Below are 24927 nucleotides of genomic sequence, written 5' to 3'. Positions count from 1 at the left end.
CAGAAGCCATCGGGATAAACGGTGGGAGCAGGCCAAAGGCAACGCGGACGGACAGAAGGAAGAAGGGTGGGAAGGTGGGGGTGGCAAAGGAACAGGGGATAGGAGGCAGGGAGTGGATAAACATAGCACAAATACAGAGAGGTCCGAAGGAAGGAGGGTGGGTGAGAGGATGCAATGGCAATCCATTAGGACATGTCTGCCTTGCAAGAACATTTTTTTAAAAACTTAGCGTACATGCACAGGTTGACAATAAACTGTGAAGTCTGTTTTGAGCAGGAGATGAAGTGTGATGGAAATAGACGACCTACAAACAGATACAATATAATGGAGTGCTTCCTCCAAAAGAAAATAATAGGCCAGCCTAGCCCTAGAGCATGTAACTAAAGGACTCTGAGTGGGACCGAAAGTAGTACTTTGGCCATGTGCCACGTGAGGGACAAACACACAAGGAGGAAATAAAACCAGCATTAGCTAAGCAAACAAAATCACGGAAATAAGAATGATGTTGAAGTCAAACAATGTTAAGCAATGAGCCTCCATTAAGCTAACAAAATGTTTACAAGCAGCAGCACGCGCTCTCTCGGGCGAGACCTAAAAAAGGGGCAAACCTCAAGGTTCTTGCCCCACAAAATATGCCGTCTCTGCTGTTTTGGGCAACATGGTGATACATTCAACAGATAATACACGTTGGTTCACCCGCTCTCCTGGAGCTGTTCTTCCACACTCAATTGGGGTCTCTTTTACAATTGTTTCATTCAAGCCTGCTTCTCTGAGGCACACTCCTACGACAGCTTTTTTAGAATAGAACTCTGAGCAAAATGTACTAAGGTGATAAGAGCGCCTCAAGTAAACCTATATCCCTATTTCATATATACCATTATTAATTGGATTTACACATAAATGAACCACCATTGCATCGAGAGGAGCCCAAAATCGTGGGCCACTTTCAAAGCATCCTTTGAGTATGTGAGTGTGATATCATTTTTCTGAGCCGTAAGAATAAAAGAGCCTGTGAGAGCAATTAAGTCAGCAACCTGAACAGAGTGTACTCGAGGTATACGTTACTTTCTGCTACTTCATACTGAGAGAAGATTGTGTATCTGGCCATTAGAGAGTTGCTGTCATTTTTAAGGGAAAAAACATGAACATAAATATACAAGATCACAATTTGGGATTGATGCATCAGCAAGATCAGTATAGGGCTTGTTCAAGTGGAAGATCACAGTGAGGCAGTCGTGGTTCTTAATTCTGTTAAATATGAGCCAGAGATGCAGTGTTCAGAATGGATCATTGGACCAGGGTGATAGAGAAGCAGACAGCAAAACAATTTCATACCATGACCGTCTTCCCATGGTAATGCTGTCTATAACACTTTTCATGAGTTTTTTGTCTGTGCAAAAATTAAATATCGAGTAAGACATATCAGACCAAACTTTATTAGGGACACGTGTGCCTGGATAGGGGGGCCTATCTTCACTGTTCAAAAAGATTAAAGATATGCCTCAGTGACGAGACCTAATTAGATTGAAACCGATCTGGGGTTGCTTATGTTCTCATATGGAGAGACGTGACTTGCCAGTTCGGACTGGACTGTTTGTGTTAGAGCTGGACCAGAACTGATGTGCATATGGGAGGTCGCGTCAAATCTATTTGTTACCATTTTTAAACAAGCATTTGCAAAGCAATAGGTCGCGCATTGCTGAAAGTTCGAGCTATTGGCGTTGCTAATAATAATGCAACACCAATAGCTCAAACTTTCAGCGATGCCCAAGCAATTGCATTGCAAATCGTTTATTTTATTGTATTCTTTTTATTCTAAATGCGCAAGCTATTGCCGAACCACAAGGCCAAACGCAAGTAAGAAAAACAAGATGCACGAAGCAAGGAAAGGATGCAGAAGCACAGGTTGTTACTAGGTGTCCCTGTGGGTGCAGTGCTTTGTTGTTAACAGAGGTCTGTTTATAATTCCACAGGGACACCTAATAACAGCCTGTGGTACTGCACCCTAACCTTGCTTTGTGGATGGGGGAGATGAAGCGCCAAAGGTGCAAGCAAAAGAAAGTGTGGCACTCGTTAAACGGGAGCCATGCTAAAAGTATGCATGACAATGTAAGGCAAACATGAGGAATGCTAAAGCAGGGAGGATGGGAGGTGGTGGTGTGGGTACGGCACTGGGGAGATTAGGTGCAGCATTGGCGGTAGGGAGGAAGAGAGTGGGAGAGAGTGTGAGCGAGAGGCAACAGATTGCCAAAGCTTGCCAACCGCCCCGAAAAATAGTGTTCACCGACTTATAAAACAGACTGTAACAACACAAGTAAAAAGTCCAGTCATTATGGGAGGTTACAAATGCAGACAAGGCGGTACCAAGTAGCAACTACTGAGCCTATTCACAATTTAAAAGCAATAATTTTGCAAGGACAGTAACAGGAGCCAATGGAAAAGATGGGCGGAGCTTCTATGCCGTATCTCAATACAGCATGCCTCACAGAGCAGCCCATGCGCTGCCCAGACTCCACCTAAAAATGCTTATAGATGTGTAATATTATGTGTCAGAGACCTACTTCAATGCTCTATTTTCAAGCATGCTTTGGTCCCATTGGCAGGCCCTTTCACAGCTAACTGGCCTCTATAATCCCTCAGCCAAAAATGTGAACCACATAGAGGAATTTTGGCGAAGAAACATTTGTTATAAATGTGTAATACACAATGGGATAGGTGTTTATAATATTAATGACACACATCTGTGCTTTGTAGGACCCAGCAACATTTAATTCAAGAAAGTACCTATTGATAGGGCCATAATCTGTACCAGAAATCATTACTGCAACAACGTACACCTTGGATCACTGAACATGTTATTCAATAGCCAAGAAAACCTTGAAAATGTACATGCTAAGACCGTAGCTATGATCCCAAGATGATGATGATATATTGCCTACAGTTTGGGAGGCTTTGTTGGCTCCCAATATCTAATCTGGTTCGGTGTAAGACATCTATAGTTATTCACAGATGTATATTGAGAAGGATTTTATCTTATTTAAATAAGCTCTTTTCGTTTATGTAAAATTTTGACAATATCACGAAGGCTAGATTTGGTGTTGGGAAAGTGCTTGGATTCCACTCATTGGATTTAGCATTTTATAAGTATTCTTATAATATTTAACATTATTGGATTTTTTTATTTATTCATTCATTGCAGCTGCACTGTCTCGTGTTGCATAAACATAGTGGAACCACATCCAGCAAGCTCATCATAGATTCACAGACAGATGTCTTTCTTATTTGTGAAATTCTCCAAATCTTTCTTCATGTGTTTTATTTTTGTTATGCACCCTACTTTATGGTGTTCCACAAAAATATGGAGATCACAAGCCTTGTTCTCTAGCTTTTTTCTGTTTCAACACTGAATTCGAACCTTACTATTGTGTTAGTTAAATGATTTTATTACTACTACTACCATTGTGATGCTTACCCCCTTAATTAAACTCTGATATTGCTAATTCCTCCAACATACCTTCTCACCGCCTATCATTTTATTATACCTGGTTAGTTTAAACAAGAAAAAACATCTGTAAATTTAGTTTTCTCCTTTTTTGCAGAGCAAATTATGTTTCAGTTGGTTTAAATGGATTTATAATGGCATTGTCTAGTCTCAATCCATAAAGGCCAGTACGTCCTACAGAGAAGACAGTTCTGTCTCACTCAGTCAACCACTTGATATCAGAATGTGTGCTTATCTGATGGAAGAGAATAAAATAAATATCTGACGCATCGTTTATAGTGAAAATTGTATTTTATGAATAATCTGTCACATTATAAAGCACATTTAACTGATGAATTTGTACAAAATTACACTAGACCATGAACCAAATTCCATGTATGTTACCACAAATTAATAAGTTATGATTAAATAAGTAAAAAGAGCCTGTGCTAATCTGTCTTCATTGTCTACTACAACTTGAAGGAGGGAAAATATTTAGACCATGGGCAGGAATTCAACGCAGAAGACCAGATAAGCAGAAAAGGGTCAAAAACATTAATTAAGTGAGCTAATGGGTTGAAAGGGAAAAGTAACGGTGAAGATGTGTGTTCCCCATGAAAGTCAATTGTTGATAGGTGCAAAGGATTAGTGGTAGGAGGGAGTATGGGGGACCCCAGAAAAACATGCACTGTATTTTCTTACCAGAAGGTGTATTCATTCTGTGGAATCTGAACGGATAGTATTGAATGTGATTTTTGTTAGGTCGGAGCCCTCGAAGATCTCACCCTCAAAATCATATTATTGTGAATACAATCCCTACAAATATGTGGACTGAATTTAAGACCTAGATTTTTAGGTACGTTTGAATTTTGAAGAACATTAGGAAGATCCTACTGAAAAGTTCAAGATGTTAAGAAAATGAAACCTAGATAATAAACTCCATAGGGCAAATGGGCAAACTGAATTTGCCAATCCGTATTCTTCAGAAAAAAGGCAAAATCTTTGCACAGCAGCACACTTTAAAAAAAAAAAAAAAAAAGTCCTCTTCCTATAGTCCCAATATGTTTGTCTAGATATATTCAAAATAACCATTCATGTTGTTCTTTTAGAAAATCTTTGGTTGGCTATAGATTAAATATCAGTTAGTTTATTGATCGTTGAAGTTTAAAAAAAAAATAAAGATCCTCGTGTTCTGGAACTAGCCATCCCTATTTTCTTTATGTCCATTTTCATTAAAATATATTGCCAAGCATGCTTTATTTGTGTTTTTTGTAATATAAGAGAAATGTACACTACTCAGTTTATTTACCTTTTGCGCTTAAGAGCCATAGATAAAAAAAAAAATAAGAAATCAAGTATGTACCTTTTTTAAAATTTGTTTGGCATTGTTAATGCACCATTCTCCTGTTGTATTAATTGTATATATTTGTTATAAATAGTTGACTTGTAATGAAAGTACTGCAACTGAAAGGTCCAGCCTGCTACTATGATAGAGGCTGGATTTGGGTCTTAAAGATTTTAACTAAAATGTGATATTTCAATATTCAATTGGAGTTTCAAGGATGCTACTTTTCTTTCATTCAGTTTGTGACTTTTGGCCAAGGCTCTCATTTATTTGAAAGATCATGAAATAGAACGGGTGAAGAGATGTTTAACATAGATTTAAAAAAAAAAAATTAGAGTTTCATAAGCAAGAAAGATATTTTTCTGAGTTAGTGAAAATCATTGGTAGCCTTGTTGTGGTTTTATCTATAGTTATACAAACTCATACATTGAAAGTGAAAAGTAAAAAGGATAATTAAACATCCAACTAAATTAATTATTGAAAGAAGATCCTACTTCTCCAAAGATGTCTATTGTCAAATGATATACTTTATAGGCATTCCATTCCCATGCTATGTATGTGATTAGGTGAATTTGGCAGTATGCATGTAAGATACAAGTGCAGACACTGAGTATCATGCTTATGGATTAAAATACTCAAGTGACTCAGTTTACCTCAAGAGAAGCAACTGTATCGAATTATGATTAGGTTACCAATAGATAACAAATAAGAATGAATTATTTTAATTTCTACTACTTATTGCCTAAGGCGAAAACCATGGAAAAGGATATCAGACAAATTACATAATAGGGACTGAATAATTATCCTCCTTCATGGTCCCAGTGTTTGTTGGGTAATGAAAAAGAAAGCACAAATGTTTCAATTAAAATTCTGAGCCTCTATCACATTTATTGATGTTTGGGTTTTACTGCAGCTTTAAAGCAAAGTATTGCACCTCGGACGATGGTCCGGATTTTAGCCAATGGAGAAATTGTACAAGACGATGACCCCCGTGTCAGGGCCAACCCTCAGCACAGGAACAACACTCCTTCTCAGGTAAATATTCTGTAAATGCTGTGTGAGAGAAAAGGCTCTAAAAGTCGGAAATTTAAATTATGGTTGTAATTCATAGACCATTCACAGCCTGAGGTTGTAGACTAGCGATATGGAATAAACCAGGAATATTTCTTTTGCCGGTTTTCATATTCTTTTCACATTTGAACGAGACTTAAATGTATACAAGTGGAAGAAACTATTGAATTAGAACCCGCCCTAAATATTTTTATACTCAGATATTTCCTGTATTGTTCCTGTGGACTTGAATCTTAAATAAATATGCACTTCTTAATTAAGGTCACAAGTGTATTAGCATTCATTTGATTTCATGCTGTAAGTGTCACTACTTTGATACACACACAAAGGTTTTTTTTGTATTGCAAATGTAAAATAGGCAGTATGAATGGGTGCTAATACCACATATGCAGAACGTATGGTCAACAACTATTTGTCATTTTGAGATATGTCACTGTCTGCTATCCTGTTAAAAAAATAAAAGAATAATTAAACTACAAACCAAAATTGAGGTGGTATAGGGAGGCTCCTTAGATATAACTACTCAATAACGATCTAAGAAAGCTTAATGAACCAGCTATATGTCTACTACTATGGTTCGCACCAGGGATCTTTTGACCATTATATTAACTTTGCTAAGTACCCTTCAACTACTAGGACACATCCTTTGTCTGGAAAACGCACATTGCACTGGGTTTACCATGCAAAGGTATTTTTTGGTTTTGCCTGCACAGCGCTTGTACTTGTACTTAATATATCTTAAAAGGGACTGATGGCACTCCTTCACTTCTTATTTTTCTGTGTGCTCGCCACTTTGCTTTTCCTTTGTTTCTATTGGTTGTAGCGTTCTATTTTCTGTTGTTCCATTTGTGTTCCTCTTATCAGTGTCCCATGGCCAAGTGTTGTTTTCATCGGCAGTATCCTGTGGCTGCTTGCATTTCGAGTGTGCTTGTTTTCATTTCATGCCCACACTCCATATTCATTTCTTCTGTCTTTCCACTACCAGCACCGCTGGACAGCTCGGCGGACTTCTGTGCTACATGAACTCTGCACCACTTTGATATTTGAACACTCCTGGAATTCTTACTTGAACATGATTTCTGCTGCATTCTGGTCCCCTCCTTTCCCAAAAGCGGATGGGACGGGAATTACTGTAACTCCCCTAAATGGAGCACCTGCATCAATGGAGCCTTCCATCTGTCCAAGCCTGTACTAGAACTGATTAATTACTGTATATGCTCTGAAAGGAGCTCTAGTTTACGCATTGCTGTTTCTTGTTGCTATTCCTGCTTCATGTTTATTCAGTGCGAGCCGCTGATGTGGCATTACCTTCTTTGAAGATTACGGACTTTAAAGCGCGCTTTTCCTGTTCTCTTTATTAGCCTTCATTGTAAAACTCTTTTTGGCAGACCTGAGGACAGCAGTTTGACGTTGGTTTGCTCCAGCACGCAGGGCCTGCCGTTCCACAGCTTGTCAGCACGTGCCATCTCCACTCTGCTGATCACACAGATGATATTGGACTAACAGATTTGTTCATTAAGTCAGATAGGTTTGCTCCAGTTTGGTAGATTTTTTGTTTTGTTTTTAATTTTAGGCCTGCACTTGTAAAGAGTGCATTTATCGCAATTGTATTTATTTACATGTTGCATGGGTGCAGCTGCTAGGTTCCTGTACTCTCAGCACTGCAGGATGTTTTTAACCCACCTGCAGCCAGATGGTGTTCTTAATCCCCACACTCGTTTTTAATTTACCCCGCCCCCTCTTCATTAATCTAGATTGAAATGCTGGATACGTAATCTGCAGAGCCATGAGAATGCTCCGCTGACTTTGTGCACATACTGGACTCTTGAATGGTTGTTACACGTTGACTTTTTTCCCAGGTGCTCATGGGAGAGGTAGTCTTTTTAGGTCGAGCCGAAACAGCACTTGCGCTGTAGGCGATCTGTTGTATCTACTTTGTGGAGTCTATCTGTGTGTCATTTAAAAATGTGAATGTGGTAATGGTTGATGGGTGTTGCATGTCCCAACTTTCTATACATGTTAACTCCCATGGACTATTGCCACTGTATCAAGCAGGGGCGCGCACAATGCTTGCATGCCTTTCTCTTGTTGTTTTAGTTTGTTTCTGTCTAAAAGCACTTTCGGTACAAGACACATTCAGCCGATGTGTTCCTGTGTGTGAACGTCCTGTCGGGACCGGTTGGCTCCTCTGTGAGGTGAAGTGCGACCTGGCATGGAGGGCTAGAAGGACTTCACGGAAAGGCATCTGTGAGGCATAGTGAGACTTGGCTTGGAGTAGGTTTCCATTCTCAGGAAGAGAAAGCCCTCCATGTGAAGAAGTGTAGGTCTGCACGGAGAGCAGGCCGGGTTTCGATTTAGGGAAGTTCTTCCTTCAGGTACATTGGAGGCTAGGCACAAAAGATTTGAAAGGCTTTTATTTCCCGTGATGTAATGTACCTCTCCGCACCAAGGGTTAGAGGAGTTTCGAGCCACTGAAGGCCTCCTCCAAGAGGTATGAGGCGGCAAGGCTTGGAAGGGTTTCGATTTATAGAAAAGCCTCAATGTGTTAAAGGCGCGGCTTGGCGAAGGGGTAGCAGGATTGTCATATTGACCTCGGCAGCACCGCCAACCTTTCGGACTGCCCCCATATTGTCACGTAGTAAATGCATTTCTTGCCCAGGCGTCCTGTCGTTTCATGTGTGGAAAACCTAAAGTGGATAAAAGATAGATGCTGGTGGCAACTGTACATTTTTCAGAGGTCGAGCTGAACAAATCACCAACAAGGAATTTTCAGTGAATTCACACGGAAACAAAACTTGAAATGTTCTAAAAGATCCCGAACCCATCGACACACTGAAAGCTCATAGGAATTGCAACTACTACGGAAAACCTTGTTTAACATGTAGACTGGTGTTTACAGCCCTCTCTCTTACTGCAAAATGGGTGAGAGTTGTAGCCAAGTGATACATCCTCCCGGGGTGCAGAGTGTGAAAGGAGAAGGCTGCAGTAAGTCACATGCTTTCGCCTACCCAACAAAACTGAAGTTCATTCAAATTACATGTATGAATACTTCAAAACATATCAGCAGCAAGTAATGAGCAAATAGTAGTGAGGCTTGTTGGGTATTTCTAATAATTCTCTTACTGCAGGAGGGTCTCTAATGCACAGTTGTGACCACTGGCTTGTTTAACTCGTAGGTAACAGGAAGCTCTTGAGGGGACATGGGAGACAGAAGGGGGCAACTCAGCGATGCCTTTTGGGAGGTCAAAGGTGCGTGATGTAAATTCCGCTAGATCTGGCGTGTTTATTTTCTGAACGAGCATCTATGTTAAACATTAATATGCTTTAAGTTTGCTCTGCTGCTCACTTGCTAAAAACCATGGCTTTCACAAAGGGCTCTTACCCTCTTTTCTCAATGTGTTCCTCTGTGAAATGTATCCAAAAAAGAAAGAAAGTCTTTGGATGCAAATGTCTGTTTGGACACACACTCCCGCAACCCCGACCGGAAGGTATTGGAGCACTTTACTGAGCAATTCTTCAGTTCCAAAGTGGCAGCTTGCTGCACTTTGCTCCTTCGCTCAGATTAACCGTAAAGGGTGTGCTTTCACCTCCAGTTGCCCTTGCTCATTTGCTTTTCTCCCCCTTCCCGCCACATTGCACTATCGTTTGCTTCCCTATGCCCTCCGTGCCACTTCCCCTTCCGTGCCATAATTTTTTCTTTCTCACACGCGCACCTTCAGTTTTGCTTCCCCGCACCCTCCCCGTCTGTTTTCCCTACTGCTACCTTCTGTTTGCAACCCCCACACACACACTTTTAAATAAGCATCTGCAATGCAATAGGTCTCGCTTTTGCGAGAGTTTAAGCTAGAGGCATTGCCATTTACAGTGCCAGTAGCTCAAACTCGCGTAAATGCGAAACTTATTGCATTGCAGATGCTTGTTTTGTTATAGTAGTTGAAATTGTTCTGGAAAAGGAAATAAAGAAAGGAGAGTATAATCCTAGCCTCTGTGTCCTTAATAGAATTGAAACTTCCCTTCATGCCTACTAGGACATTTTTCATTATTAAACACATTGTTTGAAACCTATTGCATTTACCAATGCTTGTTTAGCTTAGTAAAGGTTGATTGCCCGAGCTTGGCTTTGTATGGAATTTCCTGTATTTGTAGAACACTTCTGGGGAAGCACTCGCTGATCTGTCACAGAGATATGGCTGAACCAGGCGCACACTGTGTTTTTGAGGAACCCATTAATGAACTTCTAAAGGCTCCATCCTTACTGGCCACTGGACTACTAGTGACCATAGTATGCAGACAAACTGAAGTAGAACGTTCAAATGATTGCCAGACGTGCTATGTGCAGGATGGCCGAAGTACTGTAGTTTAAACCTATAAAAGGTAATTACCTTCCTCGCCCATCTTCTTGCCACAATCCTGACTAATATGGCCCCACGGAAAGTGGATGCTTCCATGTCCTGATAGGCTGGCTTGACTAAGTACTTTAGATTTTTGTATTCTGCCAGTTTGACCATTAAGAGAAGTGTTCTTTTCTTTCTTTCTTTATTTTATGTTCTGTTTAAAGTTATGTTATGAAACATTTCATTGTAAAATTATTACAGGCTGCAGCCTGTTCTAGTGGCTGTTCTTGATATGTGTCCAAGGTCCTTGATCGCAGTTAAGGGATTAGGAGGCAGCTGCTGGAGGTCACTGCTCTTATTACAGGGAAAGAAAATTGATTGAATTAGTCTAGAACTGTTGCTGGGCACACTCGGTATGGGAATTTCTTGAACGCAAGACCTCTTCGCCTGACTAACATGTTGGCTGTCCCACCGGCTTCTTTCTACGTGTCATAATTGCAAAGTATCGATGCAACACAACCTAGTTTGTTTGGTGTATTTTAGAGTGCATCTCCTGCATCGTGGCTTGTGGCAAGATGGAGGGGATGCGCACAGTCAAAAAAAGCATGTGGAGGAGACCAGTTCTGGGGAGGAGAGTCCTGGACAGCGCCTTCTGGAAAGATTGAATCGTGTGAACTGAACCTTTGCCAGTCTATGATTAAAATGTCAGTTGAGGCAGCCTTTGCGGCTCCTGAGGGTCAGCCTGCTCCATGCACTGCCTGAACCTCGACTCCCGGTGACCTCAATTCTGATCACTCCGAGGAAGATGATCATCAAGGTATATATTTTCGGGGCTCAAGAGCTGAAGTAGATGCTCGCCCATGTCAGAAAACCTGTCCTTCCTACAGGAGCCCAATTTTAGGAAAAGGCTGACATTTTCAGTGCTCCGTCCATCATCTTTTTGTTTGCTGGCAGGGTATGCCTAGACGTCGGTCCCTTGCTCACTTTGCCACTGGATTCAAGCTAGCCTGGCTTATAAGGGGTGTTAACCTGAAACCTGTCCCAGGATGCTTGTTTCCGGTCCAGGGAGGACCTGGTTTGGCAGTTCGGCTGGACTGTTCCCATGAGGCAGGGTCAAGACTGATTTGCATATGGCTGGGTCTAAACTGGGGTGGCGAAGTGAGCAAAAGAATGCTGATGGATTCAGGACTAATTTGCATAGGTTTAGGTCTGAACTGGGGTGGCCAAGTGAGCAAAAGAACGATAAGGGATTCAACCCAGACCTAATAATGACTGGGGGTGAGTAACAAATTTCAGTGCTCCTTCCATCTTATTGTGTTTGTTTTGTTCCTTATTGAAACACCGACCCTGGTTTCTGTGGGTAGAACCCTCCTGTATTTTTCCCATCTCCTCAGCTGGTCCTACCGGCGGACTCAGTTGGTCCTCTATCTCTGGGGATTGAGAGGTGGGGATTGGAGGCTCTAGGATATTCTTCTGAAATCGCTGTGCAATTCATAGCTGTAGGATAAATGCACTTACAAACTCTGACAGACATTGGAAACCCTACAGTGGACGTGTTAGTCCACTAAACCACCAGACCCAGCTAAGATTCTTGATCTGTGGGTCTGTTTGGGCAGTATCAAGGAGTCTGCATTTCTGTGTTTGAAGAAAAGTTGATGATCATTGGAACTAAAGCGAGTAGGTTCTGTCGAGATGCATGTTAATATATCAAATATCTGATAGAGACTTCCCGCGCAGATTCCGTACCTTACATTCTGTAGTAGGGGATCTCTGGGTATAGTCATAATCTAGTGAATAGTCCCGCCCATGTGCGTGGACCCCGGAGCAATAACAAATAATCTCTTAAGGTGTCAAATCATGCAGACCTGCATCCACCTTTAAGAGAGAATTTAATTTAAAGACAGATAATGCAGCCTATACCCACAGGCTACACTGTCCAGTACTTCAACTAGAATTCCACCAACATCCACAAACAGCACTGCCTGTCCAGCTTTTCTCCCCACAGGAAAAAACCCTGCCTCTACCAGCAGAAGCCTCTAGAATGATAGAGAGGAAGGAATGGACAGACAAGCCCCATAGGCTGCCATTATGTGGCTGAGAACAGGATACTGTGCCTTTAAGAAAACTTTCCAGATTTCCAGAACTTTCCCAGTATCCCAGAATGCACAGCAGGTCCCTTCTTCTTTCAGTTCTTTTTTCCGGCTCCTGCTAGCAGGACCCTGGAGCATTGAGCTCTCCCTTTTCAAGGGTTATTTGTTACTTTTCAAGTGTTAGAAAGTCCTTTTTCCTTCTGGTGTTATCAGAATGACTGGCTTGTTCGACAAGTGTCCTGATTGTGGAAGAAAAAAGGCTAAGTCAGACACACACAGGGTGTGCATCGTCTGCCTTCCCCAGTCCCACGTGCCTGAGGAGTGTGAGATCTGCCGCTCTTTTTCAGCCAGGACCCTGAGAGAGAGGAAGAAGATCAGGCTCCAGGTCCTGGAGGACAGAAGGCTGAAGGCACGAGGTGGGTCTGGAGGGGCTGATTCTGCCCATGCTGAGGCCTCTGGGGGGCTCCCCAGGGGCAGGAAGACCAGCAAGCGTCCCCACTCCCCATCGACGTCGGCGTAGAGGGGGATGACTACGGTCTGTTCGCCATCTCCCCAGGGCTCTGGGGAGAAGCGGCGTCGACGTTCGACGTAGAAGGAGCTGATCAGGCTGCCGTCGACGACATCGGCATCTTCTGCGACGACGCCGTCGAGCCATCGACGGCGAGATCAGGCCCGGCGTCGACGCTCGCCGTCGAAGGGGGAGCGCCGCTCGCCGTCGGCGAAGAGGCGAAGGTCACCGTCGAAGCGATCGACGTCATGGAGATCGACGTCGAGATGATCGCCGTCGAGAAGACGCTCGCCGTCGAGAGGACGATCGATGTCGAGAAGACGCTCGCCGTCGAGAAGACGCTCGCCGTCGAGAAGACGCTCGCCGTCGAGAAGTCGCTCGCCATCGAAGACGCTCGCCGTCGAGAAGACGCTCGCCGTCGAGAAGACGATCGACGTCACGGAGGTCGACGTCGAGGCGGCGGTCACCGTCGAGGAGGCGGCCGACGTCGAGAAGACGCTCAACGTCGAGGCGGTCGACGTCGAGACGACGCAGGGGGAGCCCTGATGCCAGGAGTAAGAGGGGAACGGAGTCGCCGGGATCAGGGTACTCCGTGGTGTATACACCCCCTCGGAACCCTACGCCATCACCACCTCCGCCTCCGCGGCCACCGACTCCTCCACCATCACCGCCACCGCCACTGCCACCGCGGCAGGTGTCACCACCTCCACCTCCCCCTCCGCGTTCTATACCACCTCGCACTCCGTTGGGGCCTCCTGCAGTTCCACCGAGGTCGGTCTTCCTGCCCAGGTATCCGACTCCGCCGCAGGGGACGCCGAGGCCGCGTCACCCACGGTCGCCGGGCCCGGCTAGACCGTCGGACAGGCCGAAGCCGAGGAGGTCGCGCTCCCGCTCCGGCAGGAGGAGAAGGTCGCGGAGCCATAGGAGGTCGTCGTCGTCGACATCGGGACGGCGCCATAGGAGGCACAGGTCCAGGTCACGCACACGGTCATCGGCCAGGGACTTCTCGCCGACTCTGTCGGACTCCCCGGGGACTAGGGTGTCTCCGGTGGATGATCTGGTCTCCTTCCAGGAGGTGCTGCTGCGGGGGGCAGCCAAGTTGGGCATCTCGGTGACGGTACCGACGCCCACGACGTCCGTGATATTCGAGACTCTACACAAAAAACACCTGTCTCGCCCTCTGCTGCCTCTAGTGCCGGGACTGGTGGAACCCGCGTTGGAGTTGTTCCTCACCCCCGCGGTGACGAAATCTGCTCCCTCACGGCTCATGAAAAAGTATCGGGCCCCGGACTCGGACCCTGCTTTTTTACGGATGGACCCGAAGCCGGACTCTGTCATCGTGACGGCGGCGAGGAAGCAGCATGCGACTGCACCTTCATCAACGGTCCCGCCCGACAAGGAAAGCCGCTGGCTGGACTCGGCGGGCAGGAAGGTGTGTGGGACCGCGTCTACCACCATGAAGGCGGCAAGTGCGGGTGCACTGTTGGGGCGTTACGACCGGGCCCTGTGGGAGTCCCTCCAACAGTATGCGGACCTGCTGCCCCGGGACCGGAAGGAGGACTTCCTGGAAACGGTGCGAGAGGGCATGCTGGTTTCGAACCAGGTCATCAGTGCGGCAGCGGATGTCTCCTTGTTGGCGGCACACTCCTACTGTCATGGTGTCCATCAGAGGCGTCATTCTTGGCTGCGCCTGACGTCGCTCAAGCCAGAGGCTCAGCACAGAGTGGCCAACCTGCCCTTCTCGGGGGAAACCCTGTTTGGGAAACATGCGGATGATGAGATGGCCCGCATGAAGGCGGAGACCCTGACGGCTGTCGGGTTGGAGAAGGCCGAAAAGAAGAAGCGCCCGTTCCAGAGGCGGTTCGGGTCTACGGGCAGAGGGCGCGGGCAGGGTTCGGGACAGCAGCAGCACCAACAGCAGCAGTTCCGGAAGCCCTTCCAGAAACGCCAGAGGGGTAGAGGAGGCCAGCAGGCGGCTACCACTACCAAGGGCCCGGCCGGGTCTCGGCCCTGAGCGACTACTTCCCCCTCAACCGTTACCCACTCCAGTGGGGGGAAGCATTCAACTTTTTCCGGCAGAGTGGAGAAAAATTACTCGGGACAAGTGGGTGCTGAATATTGTTTGCAATGGATACAGTCTTCGGTTTATCAGCCCGCCTCCAGCGATTCCGCCGGTAAGCTCTCAGTTTCAGCTGCGAGAGCTCCAGGCGGAGGCAGACATCTTGTTGAGAAAAAAGGCGGTAGAAGAGGTACCTCTGTCTCAAAGGGGAAGAGGTCTGTACTCTCGGTTCTTCCTCGTTCGCAAGAAGGACAAGAACGAGTTCAGGCCCATTCTGGATTTGCGACAGGCAGACAAATGGATTCGCAGAGAAGTTTCGCATGCTATCGTTGCATCAGATTTACCCTCAGCTGCAACGGAGAGACTGGCTCTGTGCCATAGATCTACAGGATGCGTACTTCCATGTGCCCATCGCACGGAAGCACAGGAAGTTCCTGTGATTCCAAGTCGGCGCCAATCACTATCAATACACAGTACTGCCATTCGGGCTAAAGTCTGCGCCCAGGACCTTCTCGAAGTGCATGGCGGTGGTGGCGGCACACCTGCGGAGGAACAAGGTGTTTGTCTACCCGTATCTGGACGATTGGCTGATCAAGGCATCATCCTTCTCGGAAGCGCAAGAACACTTCCGGTGGACGTGCGCTCTCTTGCACAAGCTGGGGTTGCACGTCAACATGTCCAAATCGGTCCCGACTCCGGTCCAGTGCATACAGTACCTGGGAGCCTCCATCGATACGCGGTCAGCAAGCGTGTCTCCTTCGGAGGAGAGACGGTTATCACTCCTTCGGAAGGCTCAGGACCTCAGGACTGCTCCATCGACGACAGTGAGGAACGTGTCTTCGCTGCTGGGATCGACGTACCACATCAATTTCCTGGAACTCAGAGCTGTCTTCCTGGCACTGAAAGCCTTCCTGCCGTCCTTCCAGACCAACTCGCTGCTGATACAGACGGACAATACAACCACTATGTATTACCTCAACAAGCAGGGGGGGTCGAGATCGCGCACTCTGTCGCAGGAGGCGCAGGCGATCTGGCACTGGCTTCTGGCCCGAGGACTGACTACTACGGCCACGCATCTGCCAGGGGTGCAGAATGCTCAGGCGGACGCACTGAGCAGGCTGCTTCAGGAAAACCACGAATGGGTCATAAACGACAAAGTACTAGGAGAAGTCTTCGCAAGGTGGGGGACTCCAGACGTAGATCTGTTCGCCACCGCCGAAAACAGCAAATGCCGAGACTTCGCATCCAGGTACTACCAGCGGGGGACGCTGGGGAATGCGTTATGGATCGATTGGTCGAACAGCTTTCTGTACGCTTTTCCACCCATTCCCCTGATTCCGGCAGTGCTCATCAAGCTGTCCCAGTCCAGGGCGCGGATGATCCTGATCGCCCCGGAATGGCCCAGACAGTGGTGGTTCACGGACCTACTTCACCGGTCTCTCCTTCCTCACATGCGGTTGCCGTGCAGGCCGGACCTTCTCACGAAGTTCGGGGGGCGGATGGTGCACCCCAACCTCTCGTCTTTGAGTTTGGCGGCATGGCTCCTGAAATAGTGCAATATGGCCATCTGAATCTGCCAGAAGATTGTATGGACATACTGAAGGAGTCTAAACGGCCTTCCACTAGGACGTCTTATGCCTACAAGTGGAAGAGGTTCTGTATCTGGTGTAAGTCCAAGAACTTTGATCCTACGACATGTAAGGAAGATGTCATCCTTCCATATCTTTTACATTTGGCGCAGTCTAGCCTTAATTTCCATACCATTAAGGTTCATCTGGCTGCTTTGACTGCTTACAGGAAATGCCCTTCACAGACTTCCTTCTTCCAGATCCCTGTGGTCAAGGATTTTTTGGAAGGCTTGAAGAAAGTGTTTCCTCCTGTCAGACTTCCCTCGCCTTCCTGGGACTTGAATGTGGTGCTGTCCAGACTGATGAAGGAGCCTTTCGAACCCATTCACAAGGCTTCATTGCAGCACCTATCCTGGAAGGCGGCGTTCCTAGTGGCCATTACATCGGCCCGAAGGGTGAGTGAACTTCAGGCGTTATGTTGTCAAGAACCTTATACTGTATTTAATGCCGCTAAGGTTGTGATGCGTACTCACCCTAAACTTCTTCCTAAGGTTATCTCTGATTTTCATGTCAACCAGACCATAACTTCGCCTACGTTCTTTCAGAATCCCTCTTCACCAGCGGAAAGGGCTCTCCATTCCCTGGATGTTCGGAGGGTGTTGAAATTTTATCTGGATAAGACCAAGGATATTCGTAGGTCAGACCAATTGTTTGTTAATTATGGATCAGTCAGGACCGGTCTTGCGACCTCTAAGCAGTCCATTTCTCGGTGGATTGTGTCCTGCATACAATTGTGTTATCAAAAGGCTAATAAGACCTTAGGGGGTAAACCTAAGGCTCATTCCACCAGGGGCAAAGCTGCCACGACGGCTTTGCTGAGTAATGTTCCGATTGCGGAAATCTGCAAGGCGGCCACTTGGAAGTCGGTCCATACCTTTGCTGCGCATTACTGTCTGGACACGGATGCCAGAGCAGATGCTCAGGTTGGGCAGGCTTCGCTGCAAAATTTGTTCGCACAGTAGTGGTATTGTTTTGTGTGCTCTCCACCGCCGTTGTTGTGTGGGGATGGGCTTGCCATTCTATTCACTAGATTATGACTATACACAGAGATCCCCTACTACAGAAGGAGTAGTTTCTTTTCTGTAACTCCAGTTCTGTAGTAGGGGTATCTCTGTGATAGTCATAAGCGCCCGCCCGCCTCCCCGGTGGAAAGATAATTCTTCATGTGAGGAATGCTACAGGTCTGGCGTGCTAAGCCTTCAAAAAGAACTGAAAGTAGAAGGGACCTGCTGTTCATTCTGGGATACTGGGAAAGTTCTGGAAATCTGGAAAGTTTTCTTAAAGGCACAGTATCCTGTTCTCAGCCACATAATGGCAGCCTATGGGGCTTGTCTGTCCATTCCTTCCTCTCTATCATTCTAGAGGCTTCTGCTGGTAGAGGCAGGGTTTTTTCCTGTTGGGAGAAAAGCTGGACAGGCAGTGCTGTTTGTGGATGTTGGTGGAATTCTAGTTGAAGTACTGGACAGTGTAGCCTGTGGGTATAGGCTGCATTATCTGTCTTTAAATTAAATTCTCTCTTAAAGGTGGATGCAGGTCTGCATGATTTGACACCTTAAGAGATTATTTTTTATTGCTCCGGGGTCCACGCACATGGGCGGGACTATTCACTAGATTATGACTATCACAGAGATACCCCTACTACAGAACTGGAGTTACAGAAAAGAAACTACTCCATATTCCCCAGGTATCAAACTGGATCTGGACATTTTTTAGCTGTACCCTTGTGTGCCAGTATTGAGTTAATGTATTGTTTGATTAATTAAAATCATTGTAATATTTTGGAACATAATAAATAGACCATATCATAAAAAAGACCATAAGTTAGCGTACAGTACAGTGTTAATATGAACATAGCTTCAGCATATGAAAAAAAAGAATTAAAAGACGAAACAGTAATTTTTCTCCAGTCACTCACCCCAGACAAAAGGATATGGTAAAAGGGAATCTCTTGAAAGTGCTGTTTGGTTATTGTTGAGCAGGTAGATGAACAATACCTTATAAATAGGATTAATGCTTATTCCAATCTGAGACCAGTAGCTTGCCCCCATTCCTTTCTTGCACAACATAACATGTGCAAATCATTTGGTAAGAGATTACATGTGAGCTATGGTACATGTTATTGGGGAGCTTATAGCCATTACTTAGGTGGCGGAAAGATTTTACTGCCATAGCCTAGTTTTAAGTGTAATGCATTATGTGCAAAGAATTGCAGTGGGCAGTGGATGTCCTGGATGAGTTGTGCGCTAGTATGTGTTATTGTTTGGCTCCGCGTGGCGTCATTGGCGCCGTCCATGATGAAAGTGACTAGACCGGTGCTTGTATAGGCCCCACTCCAGTGCACTGACCTCCGTTCCTTCTTTACCGTGCCATCTGCATGGATCCAGACTAGCTCCCGTCAGTCACTATTTGATTGGATTTCTTAACCATATGTTTTGATGACTAGTGGGCCGTTTTCTAATTTTTTCGAAATGTTTCTGAAGAAATTCACCTGGTTCAAACTTTGTTGAGCCTGTCATCGACAGATGTCAGTGACGGGCCCCCACTTGATGCAGCCTCATGACCTTCTCCGGGGACCATTACAGTGGTGCCATTCTACGGCACTGCTGATACGCATCGGCAGCTTCAAACCCATTGTGATTCCTGTCTTTGATATGATATGGAGCCAGACCGGCATCGCACAACATCGCTTCTACCGCTGGTCAGGCCCACACAGCCTGAATTAGAGATGGAGCCCTATTTTCCTAAAGGGCCCGCTGGGGAACATATTTGGAGGGGATCTGAGGATCCCCATACGTACACTGACCCGCTCCCTCCCCCACAGAGACCATGGCCGTTGACAGCTGTCACAAGGACTGGCTGATGCTGGTGGTCTGGACACCTCACCAGACACTGAACCTCTTTCTCCTTCCACGGTGGCTACACATGAAGGGATTACTTTCGCAATTGTGGTGTTAAAGCCCTTCTAAGGTCTTTGACCTTACGGTGCCCACGGTTCTGGCCAAGACAAATGTCTTAATAGATTTGCTTCAGCCCAGCGTATCTTCTTCAGAGCTCTTATTCCCTTTTTATGAAACCAGCACTGATGTGCTCCTCAGGGCCTCAGTCAAGCCCATTACAGGCATTCCTGTACACAAGACCATTGCTCACTGCCATCGCCCCACTCCTGAGGAACCAGTCTTCCTCTCCCTAAACCCGCCCCTGGGAGCTTGGTGATCCAGACCTTAACTTCCTGGATCAAACCTGGCGCGTTCCCTACCACACCACTGGATAGGGAATCCAAGAGCCTTGATTCCTTCAAAGAAGAATTTCTCTTCCGCCTGCCTTGCATTGCAGTCTGTAAACACTGCATGCTTATTGGCCTATTATTCCCATGCTGTGTTGGATACGGTTGCGCAAGAGACCATAATCTCCCAAGCTATTGCTGATGGGCGATATGCAGCGAAGATCACTATAAGCTGCGAGTTGGACACACAGCCTAACTGGGTAGAGACATTGCTCTCTTAGTAGCTCTCCAACGTCACACCTGGTTGAGGAATAGCACCTGTTCGGGTTTGTTCTGTCATTCTTTATGGGCATGCCCTTCAGTGGGACTCACCTCTTTGGTGACAAGGCGGATTCGGTCTTGGAGAGATTTAAGGGCAATAGGGCAGCTGCTAGGTCGTTGGGGCTCTCTGGCCCAGCAGCAGCTGCATTCCGCTATTATGGTAGGGGCTGTTAGCCCCATCCATTTCCCCCTAGCCTCCACAGGCACAGTCCTTTTGTGGCCACAGATGCAGCTCCCACAAGTCTTGTGGGACCCAAAGCCAGAAGTCTTCCCAATGGCAGCTGCACAGTCAAAGGCTTTCAAATGACCTTGATTCAGCATGGGCATCTGGTTGGCATAAACGACTTCATGTGCCCCAATGTCAGGAGACCACTACAGACAAGTGGGTACTCCAGAATGTCCAACGTGGTTATGCCCTCACCTTCCAACAGACTCCGATGATACTTCCTCCGTCCCCAATTGGCTGGTAGAGGACCATCTTGTCCTCTTGCTGCAGGAAGTACTGGCCTTTCTAGCCAAAGGAGCCATCGAGTGGGTGCCAGCATCAGAAGTAAGTTTTAGTTGCTATTCCTGCTACTTTCTTGTGCTAAAGAAGGATAGAGTCCTCTGTCCTGTCTTGGATCAGCACCCTTTGAATTACATCTTGAAAAGGGAAAAATTCAAGATTCTCACCCTGGCTCGTCCCTGGAGACTGGATCGCAGCGTTTGACTTGCAGGACGACTATTTCCACATTCCCATCCTGTTTGCCCACAGGTGTTTGTGGTTCACAATGGGTCACGGGCATCATCAGTTCCCTTTTGGCCTTACCAGTGCCCCTTGGGTGTTCATGGAGATGGTGGTGGTCGCAGCAGACGTTAAGGGTACAAATCTTCCCCTACCTCAACGATTGACTGTTGAAGGCCGGCTCACCCCAGGCAGTCGTCTCCCATCTCCAGACTACGGCCAACCTCTTGCACTTGCTGGGGTTCACAATCAACGTGCTGAAGTCACACCTGACTCCTCAGACATTCCCTTTCAGTATACAGTGCAGTTTTCAGCTTATCCGCCTGAACAGCGAGTCCGGGATATTTGGGCTATGATACTGATGTTTAGGCCTCTAGCCTGGATTTCGGTGAGACTGATTCTGAGGCTGCTGGGTCTCATTGCCTCCTGTATCCTGTTGGTGAAACATGCTCATTGGCATATGCGGATTCTGCAGTGTGACTTGAAGCTCCAGTGGGCCCGGCATCAGGGAAATATCTCTGACCTGGGCCAGATATTGGAAGGAACTTCAAAAGACCTACAGTGGTGGCTCACGGACCACAATTAGTTGAAGACAGATCTCTCACTCTCTCCTCCCCACCCAGAGCTCACAGTAGTGACAGATGCATCACGTCTGTGTTTGGCCGGCAACCTGGGAGAGATGGATATCAGGGGCCTATGGTCTCCAGCTGTGTCTCTGCTCTACATCAAGATGTTGGAACTCGTAGGTATCCGACTAGCGTTAAAAAGCCTTTCTTCCTTCCAGCAAGGGAAGGCTTGTTCAGGTAGTCGAGGACAAAATACCATTGCCTTGTGGTATTGCAACAAACAGGGCCGGGTGGGGTCAAGGACCCTGTGTCAGTTGGCTCTGCGCAGCTGGGCATGGCTGGAACGCCAGGGCATATTCCTGGTGGTTCAACATCTGACGGGCTCTCTGAACCACAGAGCTGACAAACTCAGCCATTGATGCCTAGCGGATCACGAATGGCGTCTCCATCCGGAGATCGTGTAAAGTCTCTTCCGAGATTGGGGAGAGCCTTGGTTAAATCTCTTTGCCACCGCCGAAAAGTACAATGACGTTTCCAAGGCAGCTCTTGTTCAGAAACACATTTCGCCTCGAGTGGAACTCAGGCCTCCTATACACCTTCCTGCCAATACCACTCCTGTTCAGAGTTCTCAAGAAGATCCAGAACTACCGGGTCCAAGTAATGCTTGTGACTCCAGATTGGGCACAAAGAGTATGGTAGCCCAAACTCCTGATTCGGGAGGATCTTCCGTCGCAGCAATAGGAAAAGGTACTGCACTCAAACCTAGCCACTTTGCACCCATGCGGTGAGATTGAACGGCGACAGTTGTGGGTGTTTTATCTCCCTCCTGAAGTGTGTAATATCATTCTAGTAGCCAGGTGTTCCTCCACTAAAACGATTTACGCCTGCTGATGGGACAGTTTGTGGCTTGGTGTACATCTAAATTGATTGATCCTCTATCTGCACCCTTGTCTGGAATTCTCTTGTTTGTTCTATCCCTGGCTCGGCAAGGCTTTGGCCACAGTTAAAGGACTTCTGTCCTCCATTTCTGCCTGTCAGTGGTTTCTGGGCCAGCCTTCCCTGTTTAGGCTACCTGTTGTGAGTAGAGTCCTGAAAGGTTTGCAGCATATGTTTCTTCCCATGCCCTTCATTATACTACAATGTGACATGAATTTAGTTCTCACCTTCCTCATGTGTTTCCCTTTTGAGCCGATGCACCGCTCCTCTCAAAACTTTCTTCCTTGTGGCTATAACATCTACCAGGAGTGTTAGTGAATTGCAGACTTTTTGTTAAACCTCCCTACACTTTTAAAAAATATATATATCTTTTTATTTTGCAATTATCACACAAGCAATCAACACACAGAAATAACCTAGATCAACCAAATCCCGGGTTGCTGTGACGTAGAAAAATGTAGGAAGCTTAGAGTGACCGTTTGTAACAGTGATTGTATGGAATTCAGTTCCGTAGATGCTATTGTTCTGCCTTCGGGTCTATGTATGACCAGGTCTCTCAGGAATGCCTGCCCCCTAAGAGACTCCCTTCAGCTTCCGAGTCTCCTCCCCGCCAAGAACTACTCTAGGGGTGCCACCTCCATCACTCTCCCTCTATCTCTGACCAACGGTTCCTTATCTTCGTGAATTTCCTGGGGCAGCCTCTTGCTCAGTAAATCTGTTACTCTGCCTGTCTGCACCATTCCATATTGGATACCCAGTCTATCAGTGTTGGAATCTGTGTGCATCGCGCCTTGTGACTATCGGTGCCGTGTTGCAGAGCAGGAGTATGTATTTGTCCAGGATTACCTCTCCGCAGATCCTTGGAAAGAGCAACCAAGAGGTGAGCTCCAGCGCCTCTCCTACCACTTCAGAAAGTCTAAGCTATATGCTGGACCAACAGGCTGTCACTCCTAGATAGTGTGTATCAGAGTTCCTCGCTGACCACAACCCCTCAGGGATCGGAACAAGTCTCTCACCTCCTTAATGTGAAATCTTGTGAGTGTGAAATATGCCAGTAGCAGCAGTTTCAGCTGTGTTGGCTGAAACCCCACCCAGATGGCAACCTCCCTAGACAGGCCACCCCCACTCATCACCCTTCATACTACCCAGGTCACCTTCCCATTTCTCCTGTAGCTTTTGCAGCGAGGCCTGACTGTGGGCAAGGATTGTAGAGTATGGCTGGGATATAACGTGTCTATGAAGTGAGGCACTCAGCACCCGATATTCCTGTAGGTTATCGTTCTCTAAATCCTGAGGGTGGATTATCCATCGGAGCAGGATAGACCTAATCTGCAAACACAGCAGGAATCGTCCCCTTGGCATTTCAGTTGACTCTAAGTCTGCAAATGTCAACCACCCTATGTCTCCTTACAGATCCCCCACCTTGGAAATAGCAATCATGTCCCATTGCTGGTAACCTGACACCCTGCGTAACTCCACCAATGCCTTTGATTCCCACAGCAGTGTCTAGTGTTAGTCGGCCTGCCCATTCCCGCTTTCTTGTTGCAAGTCCCCAAGTTAGAACCACCAAAGGTGTAGTCTCCGGGAAGGTGGTGGTTTTGCCCGCCCTGTAGAGCCACCATGTAAAGCTGTGGGGTCCAGCACCTGCCTGTCTGCCATCTGAGCTGGGTCACTCTGGTCCGCGAAGGATCAGTCATTGATGATCAGCAGTAGAGCTGCCCAGTCATAAACCTCGTCTATAAAGTCTCCTGAGCACCAAGAAGTAAAATTATTCAATGTTCAAAAAGTCGCGCATAACCAGTAGTTCTTTATTTCATGTCTACACATGCTTCCAGCAGTTGTTGACAACTCTTGTAGTCAACGTGTCTTTCACTGATACAGTAATATCACCACCAACTTTGTCAGGGCTACAAACAAATAAAAACTACTCATGAACACCTAATCACACTATTCTGTGAAAATCTGTCACCAAACCTTTAGTGCTAGATTTCTTGGCGTAATCCCATATAGCGAATGATCGAAATAGATGAAAAACCATGCAACCTCAGGCAAGAGAACATAATCAAAAGAAAAAGAGAGTTAAAAATTACGTTATACATAACCAAATGGGTGGAAGAATCTTTATAATCCAACCGTATGACCCTTTATTTAGTTACTGCAACCCCATGGCTGCAAACAAAACACCAGTGTGAATTGAAGAGATCTCACGAAACCAAAGTCCAAAGATTAAAGTGCGTGTGTAGACGAGCAGAGAGAAAAGCTAAAACCATTAGGTAGAGTACAATCCTATCTATATCACTTACCCAAAATGATAACCTTGTTTCTACATTGACAGCTAGTATCTGTGATACCGCATGTGTTACAATTTAATCTGAAACAAAAGAACAGCTTGTTTTCTAACTCACAAATTGTCTTTCATACTTACACAGTTCTTATATCTCCGAGGATCACAAATCTTACCAAATCAAAGTTCTGTAGCAGAATGTGTATATGTAGATACGGTGCACAAAGGACTAAATATCTATAAAAATTAGGCAAAGGCACCATAAATTCAATATTTATCCAAGAAATGTTCCGCTTGAAATAGATTAAAACAAATGCTGATGATGTCAGGTAAAGGCATTTCCAACTAAATTAAAAG

The 24927-nt window shown here is 46.2% G+C and overlaps 1 protein-coding gene across 2 annotated transcripts in view; it reads left to right on the top strand.

The window, feature by feature from the left end:
- The window catches only part of FAM241B (family with sequence similarity 241 member B), an 89419-nt gene that overhangs the window by 51067 nt on the left and 13425 nt on the right, over positions 1–24927 (top strand). For both annotated transcript variants that reach the window (XM_085603487.1, XM_085603488.1), the window contains one exon: positions 5740–5861. In XM_085603487.1, coding sequence (XP_085459613.1) covers positions 5769–5861 — 93 coding nt within the window. In that variant the 5' untranslated portion in view covers positions 5740–5768. The remainder of the gene's footprint in view (positions 1–5739; positions 5862–24927) is intronic.

This window comes from Triturus cristatus, chromosome 1_2, assembly GCF_964204655.1.
Source record: "Triturus cristatus chromosome 1_2, aTriCri1.1, whole genome shotgun sequence".
Classification (NCBI taxonomy): Eukaryota; Metazoa; Chordata; class Amphibia; order Caudata; family Salamandridae; genus Triturus; species Triturus cristatus.
Note: the sequence above shows the minus strand (reverse complement) of the source record. Positions and strands in the feature narration are given on the sequence as shown.